Below are 12,372 nucleotides of genomic sequence, written 5' to 3'. Positions count from 1 at the left end.
GTGTCACAGATTTCCATCTTGTTCTTAGGGATGAGAATAGATACACATTTATAAAAATATGGGTTCTAGAGAACAATCATGTCTATCTAGTGTATACTTGGGTAATTTTATATGATTATTCCCTAAATAAATTGGTTGTTTCCTCACAGGAGAGGATTGCAAAAGCCCACGGCTCTCAGTGTGGGTTCTGCACACCTGGTATGGTGATGTCCATGTATTCCTTACTGAGGAACCACCCAGAGCCCACCGTGGAGCAGATATATGAGGCCCTTGGAGGTATGAGAAATATATGAGGTAAAACTAACTTGAGGGGCATCAGAACTCCCAGAGCATACAACAGTACACCAGTGCTCTACATACATTTCAGTCCAAGCATGAATAAGGGGCTGTGACCCCGAAATGTCGCTAACTGTGCAAAATAAAATTGTTCAAGTGCTGGAGACCCTGCTTGTTCTTTGTACATACATTTCAATAAGAGTTGTAAGGAAGTTTGAGAAAATGGAAAACAAGTAATGGGATACATTTAGAGCTCTGTATAAATACTCACTCATTAGAGGATTAACTGGTTTTAATTTCCCATCGCTAAACAATTTACTAAAGCTGTATCTCTAGTATCTGGTATCAGGACACAACGGGACATGTTTGAGATTATTATATTACAAATAAACAAAATGAGACTCAATTTATGTAGTTTCAATATATTACATGATTTCCAGTCGCTATAAAATCTGTTTAATAAGTTATGTTTAAAGGGATAGGAAAGTCAAAAATAAACTTGCATGATTCAGATAGAGCATGTCATTTTAAGACACCTTTAAATTCACTACTATTTTTAAATGTACTTTGTCCTCTTGTTATCCTTTATTGAAAAATAATATGCACGTAGCCTACACTAGTGGGAGCTAGCTGCTGATTAGTGCCTGCACACATTTGTTTCTTGTGATTGGCTAACTAGATGTGTTAAGCTAGCTGCCAGTTGTGCAATACTGCTCACTCAGCAAAGGATAACAAGAGAATTAAGCAAATTTGATAATAGAAGTAAATCGGAAAGTTGTTCAAAATTGTATGTTCTATCGAAATCATGAATGAAACTTTTGGGGTTTCCTGTCCCTTTAACCCTTTTTTTAATTTGATTTTTTTTTGTAATTATTATTTATTTTCTTCCTTCCTTTTTTTTTTTTTTTTTTTTTTTTTAAGGTAATCTGTGCCGCTGCACTGGATATAGACCGATAATAGATGGTTGCAAGACATTCTGCAATGTAAGCAATTCAGACTTGTTTTTTAATGATAGTCATAATAACAAAATCTATACAGATTTGCAAATAATATTTTTGAATTGTTTCTTTAAATGAGGGGGAAAAAAGCCACGTAAAAAAACAGAGACAATATTACATTTATGGCTTAAGACAGGCTATTTTATATTTATATTTATCTTCTTTGCCAGACATACATGTTTGTAGATTTTGAATTAACTAGACCCTCTAAATACATACCTTTTTGGCAGCATGTTGATGGTATTGTTACTTTCCTAACATCTGCCCAGCCAGCAAATTTAAAGGGACAGTCAACACCTTAGTCATCTTAAAGTCTTACCTTAGATTAGCTGCAAATAGTATCCTGCACCCCTTTCTATAGGTATGGTAAAAAAGTTATTTTAAAAAAAATATTGTTTCTGGCCAGTTTGAAATGGCTGCCAAGCTCCACCCACTGATGACATCACAATCTGGGCTGCATCTATGCACTCTGCTGAATAGCATTGAGCACATTAGTGAGCCTTTTGTGATTGGAAGCAATATGCAGCCCAGATTGTGATGTCATCAGTGGGTGGAGCTTAGCAGCCATTTTAAACTGACCAAAAACAATATTCATTTAAAAATAACTGTTTTACCGTTCCTGTGCAGGAGGTTATTTGCAGCTTAATCTAAGGTAAGACTTTAAAGGGATATTAAACACAGTATACACCAATTTTCATATAACTGCATGTAATAGGCACTACTATAAAGAATAAGATGCACAGATACTGATATAAAAATCCAGTATAAAACTGTTTAAAAACTTACTTAGAAGCTCCCAGTTTAGCTCTGTTGAAAAGGTAGCTGGAAAGCCCACTGCAAGTGGGAAATAAGACACTTCCCCCCTGCCCCTTCTTTTGCATAAGAAAAGACCCTTTACACAAACAGGAGCAAGCTGGAGTAGGTAGCTGACGGTATTCTCATAAAACTTTGGGGCTTGGTTAGGAGTCTGAAAATCAGAGCAGTTATTTAAAAATAAGCAAAACTATACATTTAAAAACAAAACAAAAAAACAACTTTATGGGCTATATAAATAGATAATCTACAAAACATTTATGCAAAGAAAAAAATGAGTGTATAATGTCCCTTTAATAAATGCTAGAAATAATGATGCATTCAAAGAAAAGATTAGTCTGACAATAACATGCAGATGTATTTTTTTAAAGTTTCATAAGCTGTTTAAAATAAGTGTAAAGTTCTAGTGTCTATAATGGGGGCTGCCATGTTGTAACTTAGGTTACCTTCTCTGCTGTAGCCAGAGACAATTATAAATAGGTCACTATATGGTGCAGCCAATGGCTTCTGCACTTCCATTTCTAACAGGAGCCGAAAAGCTCACAATTTCATAATGGAATTACAGGAAAAGGGGACAAAATAATTATATTGCAGACATTTTTTTATATATACAATTTATAATTTTATATTACCATCTCAAGGTGTTTAATGTCCATTTAAGATGATTAAGGTGTAGACTGTCCCATGCATACCAGGCTTTAAATTCTCAGTGCAACTGGCAGTTTGAAATGAAAAGACTTTTGCAGCATACAGACTGCTAGACAGGTGGGCCTAGTTTTCTTTCTAATGTTCTTCGGCCTTCAATGAGGCAATGAAAATATAATAATGCAAAAGAAAATCTGGCACACAATGCTTCTGTTTAATTTTTAACATGGGGTCATGAATTGTGGGTTTTAATTTGATTCTGTTGTTAAGATTTATCATTTAAATATTTTTCTACTTATTTATTCCTACAGAAAACAGACTGTTGTCAATTGAAGGAAAATGGTCAGTGCTGTATGAATGGACTTGACAAGCTTCAACCTTCTAGTGAAGGAGAAAATGTAAGAATTCATGATTATCAAAGTGTTTTTTTTAATACAGACTGTTGTAAGAAAAGTATAGTTTTAGCCATTAACACACACACACTCTGAGATAATTTTTGTGACATAATTGATGACATCGCTAAAGACATCACACATGTCATCATCATGTCAGATCTACCTATCCACCCCTGCACTCTCTCATTCTGTCCTTTCCCACGTCAGTGACTGCTTATCTAGCATTTCTTCCTGGATGGCCTCTCAACACCTAAAAATCAACATTTCCAAGACTGAGCTTCTTCTAATCCCCCTATCTAATTCTACTCCAGTTTCTAACTTTACTATCACTGTTTTGGCAACACCACTATCTCCCCATCACCCCAAGTCCGTTGTCTAGGAGTTACACTTGACTCCAATCTGTCCTTCATACCCCACATCTAATGGCTCTCTTCATCCTGTTGCAACCACCTATGCAATGTCTCCAAAATGTGTCCTTTTCTGAGTGCTGAAACGTCTAAACAGCTAATCCATTCCCTAGTAATTTCCTGACTTGACTACTGTAATAACCTACTAATTTAACTTCCTCTCTCCCGACCTCTCCCCCTTCAATCCATCCTAAATGCCTCTGCTAGGCTAATCCACCTCTTCCAACGCTCTGTATCTGCTGCACCCCTCTGTGAGTCCCTTCACTGGCTCCCCATTCACTGCAGAATTAAATTCAAAATTCTCATGCTACTTTGAACTAGGGTCAAAGCTCTGTCTTTTCTTCTATGATCTGCAAAACACCACACACAAAAAATATGCCTTATAATGCAACAAATACAAAAGGGACAACTTATAATTCCGGAGCACATTAGCACTCCTCCCTGCACTGCAGGTCTTTGGATACACCATATCTTAAAGTCTACAATATAATCATTTACGGCTTACTGCATGTGTAGCTATTTAAAGTAACTCAATAAAAGATATACATTTCCAAACCTTTGAGGCTGTTTATCTCTCTATCATCAAAATACATGTGGGCATTTAAATCCTGCAGCACTGATTAATTTATTTCCACTTTAAACAAAACATAAATAAAATGTTTTATTAAAATAAAAAACAATTTTGAAGGGGGCGGAGCCTACTTCTGAAGCGGCAGAACGCGTCTTTGTGAAGCTCCTGACCCAAGAGTTGTCTTCACTATTATTCTATATATATATTATTCTATATATTTCCTGTTTAATATTCACTTTAAACTACTAGTCTGATACTAGACATAAGTAGCTTGACAACAATGGAAATCTGGAGCTGATATTTGACGACAAACCTAGCCTATGCTCTTCAGAAAAGCCACGTGGATCTACACTATTCAGGAGACTTGGCGTTTAGTTTGCATTTCAGAGTGGCTTGGGCTGCCGCAAGAGTAACCCCCCCAGGCAACTGCGTTACAGAGTACATTTGATACTCCATTGAACTACTATATAGGAGCAATCTACCAAACTTGTTCTTTGATGGTCTGGACCGTAAGTAATCTTTCAGATACATAGTCAGATAGGAAGAGGAAGTGCTACCACAGGCCTACTGACACCTCTGATTCCATTATGGAAGCGATAACCAAATGGGAAAACGATGTTCTACAGCTGATCAGTGATCATTTCAGGGAACTGGAATGGAAGCTGGATTCTATATTGTCCATCGTCTACGATTGTCCTCCAACAGCGGTCTTGTCACTGGAACAGATAGAAGCTACATGCAGAGATCTGGAGCTCACTGCAGAGGCCTGACATATATGCACTAACCCATCAGCAGCCCCCACGCATCAAGCTCCTTTGGAGATGTTGGAAGGGGATCCTGTAGTGGCTGTGACTACGGTGAGCCCTGAACACTGGGCCTTAAGAGATCGATGAGGAGAGGAAGGGAGAACGATACAGAGGCCCTTAGGAACCCTGGTCACAACAGTGACACATGATCTGACAGAGTCGGCTGGACAGGCCGCTGGAAAGCGCCCCCGGGGCGAGATCGGCCAGCTTCTCAAGAAGTTAAAACCAGCTATTGCGGATCTGAAGTTTACCAGCTATAAAGCGGTGCCCCGCAATTCGCAACAAGGGAAGCCCAATACTGTCCTACTATATGCACAGCCGCGTTTGAAAAGAGAACTTAACAAATCGGACGTTTTGTATTACTTACCAGTTGGACATGGTGCTATTTTGGAGAGTAATGACGGCCCAATTGGGCATAATTATGACACCGATCAGGACTGGTTGCAATATTCTGACTATGGCCTCTGCGCCCAGGGAATTAGGTAGATTCAGCTTCCCAGCACTGTACCTAGTGGAGTTAAATAACTGATCCTAGTGCTTGATCCTATGTTTTACTGTTAAGTATGAATGTTCATTTATCTATAGTACTGTTTCTGTTAATAATAGCTTAATAGCTGTTTATTATGTCTAAGTTCTAATTGTTTTTATTGTCTGTATAAATTCTGCTTCATATGTGTATAGTTTTCATAAGTCTACAGCTCTGATGAGTTGTATAACTCCTTCAATGATAGCATCATGCTTATACTAAATGCACTCTATCTTATTGTAATTTTATTTATACACCACTGAGTTCTAGGGAAAAGAGGGGGTCTAAATGTCATGATCCTTTTAATATTAGGAGTGCCTAACCTGACTTAGAGGTAGTTTAACCAAAATGCATAATTATTTTGTGACTGTCTGTATTTCTTGGATGGAAAATTGCCCTAGATGATAAGTCTAGTCAGTGGGGTAGTGTTGAGTTTAACTGTTTCAGGTAATCTCCAGTTGGCCGCTAATGTATCTTGTTGGATTACTATATTCATGAAACAGCTTACTTTCAGTGCTGTGAGACTAACTGATGTCTAGCAATATAGCTGACCTAATATTTCAACCACACTCAGGCCCTATACTTTTAGCTTTTCATAATGCACTTCAACGAGAACAGGGATTTGTGTTATAGCATTAGAATGGCTATACAGCCTCTTATTAGCGATACATTAGGTGATGCATTCCATATTTAATCTGTATATTGGGTCCAGGTTCTCCAGATGCTCTCCAAATAAGATATCTGCTCTTACTTTCACATATAATTCTGTCACTTCCCTAAACTCTCCCTACTATTGGCTGATGTATATTCCTGATGGTCCAAGAGAGGCCAATGTTTATAATTTTGGGAGTTAAAATTCTATATTTATCAAAATCTAGGAAGGTGATACTTATTTTCTCACATAAAGACAAATTTAGGTTGATTCCTGTTATATTTCATTGCCAACATGTGCTATATTACATGCCTTTTGAACATGCATTTTATGATGATATATAGCATAATGACTTTTTTTTTTGGCTACCATATGCTTTATGGTGGCGGTATTTATGATGTGCTTGTACTGTATTTATTTTTCAACCTTAATAAAAATTATAAAAAAAAATTAAAAATAATAATTCTGAAAAATGTCAAAAATATAGAGAAAATTGTTCAAAAATATTGCAAACGTGATGACATCTAACAAGTACATTGCAGGTTATGTTTTAGCAATTGACCAATATAAATTAGATACAAGAATATTAACATTCAGCTAGATTACAAGTTTGGCGTTATGACTGAGTTTGGCGTTATGACTGAGTATATCTGTTCTTGATGTAGGGCTTGAGTAGTGAGATGTGGAAGACAGGGTGTATGTGCAGGGTTCTGGGCAAGGCCACTTTGTAGGCAACAGGAGACAGTATTTTAAAGACCTTGTAGGGGCCAATAAACCTAGGCCCTAATTTGTGACTGGTTGATGTAGACGGATAGTAATCCAGAATACAAAATACAACACCCAGGAGAACACTAAGTAACACCTATACTTGGGCAGAGAATGTAAGTGAAGCAAGTACTTACATAGCTGCCGATTCGCACCAAGAGTTTAAGGACCCGGCTTCAGAGAGGAGGAGACGTGCGGCAATGATGTCATTGTCGCATGCTCAGAGGAACCCCTGGATCCCTGGCAACCGCCAGAGCGTCCTAGGCAACAAGCAGAGAGGAAGTGTTCCGTCCCTGGCAACAGCCAGGGCGGCGAGACAATAATTCCATTAAAAATATCTTAATATTAACAAAAATGTAAAAAGTACATGCCAAGTTTCATATACAAAATTCATAGCAAAAGTAAAAAAAATCTAATTTTTAAAGTGTTTATTTGATTTTTTTTGCCTTTAACATAACCTTATAATTCAGTATGTTTGAGAGTAAAATAATGAGAATTAGTGATAATATATATTTTTTATCGGGCTATTTTATTTTTTTGGGCTAGATTACGAGTGGAGCACTATCATTTGCTCACAACCACTATCGAATTTTCAAGGTCGTTTGCGCATAAATTCCTGCCCGTTTTACAATCTCGATTTATGCTAGAATGACTTTAGAGCTTTGGTTAACTGTTACGCGAGTCAAAAAGGTGTCAAAAATACATTTAACAGTACAGTTACAATCATAATAACACTATCTAATACAAATATTTAGAAATTGCAAATAAAAAAATTATAAGGGCTCAAGATATGAGGTCTCAGGTGTTTGATATAAAGGACTTTAACATAGCTATACATCCATAATACAATGTCTAAATATGTATATGTGTATATATATAATATATATATATATATATACAGTAAGTATGTTTATATGTGTGTACATGTTTATGTATTTATATGTGTATATATGTATTTACAGACATTTATACAAATATAAACACATAAATAAATACGTACACACATGTATACACTATAATATATATATAATATATTTATATTTATATATATGCATTTGAGCCTTTGCAGTCGTGTAAATAAAAATATGAAAAATCATATTTATGCAATACTCATATTTAATAAAGTGTTATACTGTGTATTTAATGTAAATATTTCACATTCCAAATATTTACACGTAGCAGAATATGTCTTATGTATTTATAATAGATATTCCTATATATTTTTTACTGTATATAATCTACCACCTATATATAATCATGTGAGTGTGTGTATGTGTATATATATATATATATATATATATATATATATTTGTGCAAAAATCCATCAGATATATATTTAAATATATCTTTAAGAATAAATAGAACATATTATGCTATGTGCACGTGCAGAACATTGGATTATAAAAATATGCCATATTATCTTCTTATGTTGTATTTTTAAATAACCATGACTTGTAGGTGTTAGTTTTTTTTCAACTTTCTTGGCTCTATTAATGTCTATGGGGGAATGTGATTTTGCGTTTGCGACTTCTCAATCTGTATTTGTTAGCGTGACTTTGCAAACGAAAGAGCGCAAACTTTTTACTTTCAACTCATAAGACGAGTGCAAATCTCTGAGAGCAAAAAAATTACTTCTATCAGTTTTAATGCTTGAACGTGATCGCAAACTACCGCTCTACTTGTAATCTAGCCCATTGTCGCTTAAAAAAGGCAAATTATTCCATTGGTACATAACATTTTGAACTTATCGGTAGATATAATTGTGATGTTACACACATTCTCATTTACCATTCTTCAAAATAACAAACAATAATAAATAGATTTTTCTGACTCTATCATTAGTAAATAGCCTATTGAAGTGACATATCCACAGGAAAGATATTTTGAGTTGGGTGAACTATGTGAAATCTGAAGCTACTCTCATTAAATATCAAAAGCTTGATACATATATTTCTTCAAAATGTGCACAACTTTATATAATAATAATAAAAATACATTCTGTACTCTTATCACAAGGCTATGGGGTAGATTTATGAACTGTCAGACAGACCGGATCATGTCAATCGACATCGCTAATTGACAACAGGGGTGTGTCAATATCCAAACGTATTTGACTTGGGCTGATTGCTGTCCGCCACCTCAGAGGTGCGCTGGTGAGTTAAGGAGCAGTGGTCTTAGACCGCTGCTCCTTAACTTTTGTTTCCGGCGAGCCTGAAGGCTTGTGCGGAAACAACTGTATTCGCAGCTTAATAAATCGGCTCCTTTAAGTTCATGTAAAATTTAAAGATGAGTACACATTTCAGCCGCTAACTTGTGCCACTAACACCTCACCAAATTGTGAAGAGCTTAGTATGTTTGGTCTTCATAAACATATTCTCTTGCATCAAAACTACAGTACTTTATATTTAGCAATCTTAAAAATGACAGACATTTTTGGTAAAGTCCTGTTTATGCACCTTACTGTAGTAGTCCTGCATCATTTCAGCAGTGAGGAATCACTGAGCAGTCATTTTCAAACAAGAGCTTGATATTCTCTAATCTCTTTTTCCCTACCCTCTTGTGGCTCTACTGGGATGGCAGAGATTAGACTAGACCAGGGGCAGTGCATATTCTGATTTCTTTTTTACTCATTAAGCTAGAAAACAATTTGTAAGGCTTCTATTTATCAAGATATAAATACAAAAGCAAGTACTTTCTTAATGTCAAGTGTAAGCTACTTAAAGGGACATAAAATCCAAAGTTTTTCTGTTTTAAATAACTTTCCAATTTATTTCTATATCAAATTTGTTAATTCCTCTTGGCATCCTTTGTCAAGAGACCAGCAATGCACTACTGGGAGCTAGCTGCACACATTTGGTGAGCCAATAAAAACAAGGATACATGTGCAGCCACCAATCAGCTATCTCCCAGTAGTGCATTGTTGCTACTGAACCTACCTAGTATGTTTTTCAACACAGAATACCAAGAGAAAGAAGCAAATTAGATAATAAAATTAAAATGGAAAGTTATTTTAAATTGCATGTTCTATCTGAATCTTGTTTTCATACCCTTTTAAGGGACTGACATGATTGGGAACACGCTTGATGCAAAATGAAGAGAATAATAGATGGAATCACAGATGAATACTATCTATAATGACAGACCCTCACCGAGGCTATAGCTGACATGCAGTCCTAGCAAAAATGTTACTAATATTAACATGGTTCAGACAACAAGAATATAAACTAGGGAAGTGATGGGAGCAGATAACAGCATTGGAAAACCGCTGTTTTTAAACAAATACATTATTCAATATAAAGTTGATTCTGTGACTTAACATTGTTTACCTAATGTTTTGTAGATTTGCACAGGACTGTTTAATGAAGAACGTTTCCTACCCCTTGATCCAACACAAGATCTGAATTTCCACCTGAATTAATTGCTAAGAATACAAAAAAAGGGCTACTATATTGTTTTGCTTTTGTTCTATATGCTACTATTGTGTGAATTATAGCTTAATAGGGACAGTCTACTACAAAATTGTTATTGTTTAAAAAGATAGATTTACACCTTTACTACCCATTCCCCAGCTTTACACAACCAACATTGCTATATTAATATACGTTAAAAACGCTAAACCTATAAATGTCTGCTTGTTTCTAAGCCCCTGCAGGCCACGGTTATCTCAGAGCATTTTTATAGTTTTTCCCTGTCAGACAGTACCAGGTCATGACATAGATAACATTGTACTCACTCCTTTGGAATTATTCATGAGTCAGCACTAATTGGCAAAAATGCTAAGGGGCAGTCTGCCGAGGCTTTGATAAGGTCATCACAGAGGTAAAAAGTGTGTTAATATAATAGTGTTGGCTATGCAAAACTGGGGAATGGGTAATAAAGGGATAATCTATCTTTTTAAACAATACAAATTTTGGAGTGATGGTAAATAATAGCTTTCAAATGTACTAGTGGAACCTTCATAATATAAACATGTGAACTGCTATGTTATATTTTAATATTTTGACATATTTCTAAATATATCTTTTTAAATGTTACAGAAGTGTTGATGTATTTTCTATACATAAATAGGTATATATATACAGTATATGTATTTTACATGAACAGTATCAGATACATAAAGAAATATATATTTAATAATAAAATGTACATTAGTTTTGTGTAGAACATAGGAATGTGTGTGTGTGAATACATGTGTATACACATTGTGACGGATACACCGGCTACCCCCAACTGAGTAGCTCCGCCCAAACGGGTCCTGCTTCTCCCTGCCGAACTGCAGCTATGTAGCTGGCAAGTGACCATAGCCTGTAGCCACCCCTGATGCCAGACAGCACCAGTACTCAGGATCCCACCCTGTGGCAGACTCCGGCTACCCAGACTAGGTAGCTCTGCCAGAGGGTCCTTCCTCTGCCTGGAACAGGCTGCTATGTAGCCCAGGAAAGTGATTTTAGCTGGAGCCCACCCAAATAACTAGACATATTAGCATTTAGGTGAAACAGGAACTGACTTTATTGTAAAACATACACTCCTTTTATACACACAACTCATCTTGATAAGAACCTGGACAATCCCACAATTTTCCCGCCATTCCCGCCCCTCCAGACCGACCGGCACCTTCATAGAAGCCACAGTGCCACAGAATCCCAGTACTTAACACGTTTAGAACAAAAACAAGCAAACAAAAAGCTTCCAGAGATTGTGGTTGCTCTGAGGAGCCCAAAACCACTGAGAAACAACATGGAGGTGAGGATGTAGGGGGGTATGGGTTTAACCCTTGCAACCGGTATCTGTGACAACTCCCCCTTTCCAGTCCGGCAGACCCGGCTAGATCCTTAACGGGTCAGCCTGGGGCTGTCCAACGATGGCCCTCCACTTCTCGGATGATGGAGAAGATTTTCCCATCTCCCTGCACTTGAGGGCACCCTGGGGGTTTTCTGCTGGCATTTATCCCCTGCGCCCTGGGCAGCAGGGATAGTCACCGATGCACAAGTACTAAACAAGTTTGCCAAGGCTGGCTTCCAAACAATTGGCTCTCCACAAGTTCCAGTGTCTTTAAGTTCCATGGCCATACTGCCTCCCTCTGTGACACTCTGTTGAGTACCGGCTGACCCACCCACAAACAAAGCCAGTGCCGGTTTCCCAGCTGTATCCCAATCCTAGACTGTAGGTTGAGGTTGCACCTTGGTGTGGCAGGCAAGACTCAGGTGCCCAAATAGGTGGCACCAAATGCAGGGGCAGGTATCCAACAAAGCCATTGCGGTTTCCATGGCCTGTAGGTTGGAGTTGCTCCTTGGTGGGGCAGGCAAAACTCCGGGTGCCCAAACTTGTGGCACCAACAGCATGAGCGGGTACCCCTGGACTGCCCCCTGTGAGAAATACTCCGGGACAAGAAAAGGGTAAGAGGACCCTGCCAAGCTACTGAGTGGAGAGACCGTCTGTCTCTTCTCCCGAGAAGGAGCTCTACCGCTTGGGGAGGGAGGTCTGCTATCTCCGCTCCATGGGAAATGCTCTTCTGCTG

General features: G+C 37.4%; 1 protein-coding gene across 1 annotated transcript in view; it reads left to right on the top strand.

Moving 5' to 3' along the window:
- Window positions 1-12,372, top strand: part of LOC128645614 (aldehyde oxidase-like) — a 196,049-nt gene that overhangs the window by 31,240 nt on the left and 152,437 nt on the right. The window contains 5 exon segments of the mRNA XM_053698721.1: window positions 150-276; window positions 1,198-1,259; window positions 3,044-3,130; window positions 10,195-10,252; window positions 10,255-10,274. Coding sequence (XP_053554696.1) covers window positions 150-276; window positions 1,198-1,259; window positions 3,044-3,130; window positions 10,195-10,252; window positions 10,255-10,274 — 354 coding nt within the window.

Source organism: Bombina bombina, chromosome 1, assembly GCF_027579735.1.
Source record: "Bombina bombina isolate aBomBom1 chromosome 1, aBomBom1.pri, whole genome shotgun sequence".
Lineage (NCBI taxonomy): Eukaryota > Metazoa > Chordata > Amphibia > Anura > Bombinatoridae > Bombina > Bombina bombina.
The sequence above is the reverse complement of the archived record's forward strand: the minus strand, read 5'-3'. Positions and strand labels throughout refer to the sequence as shown.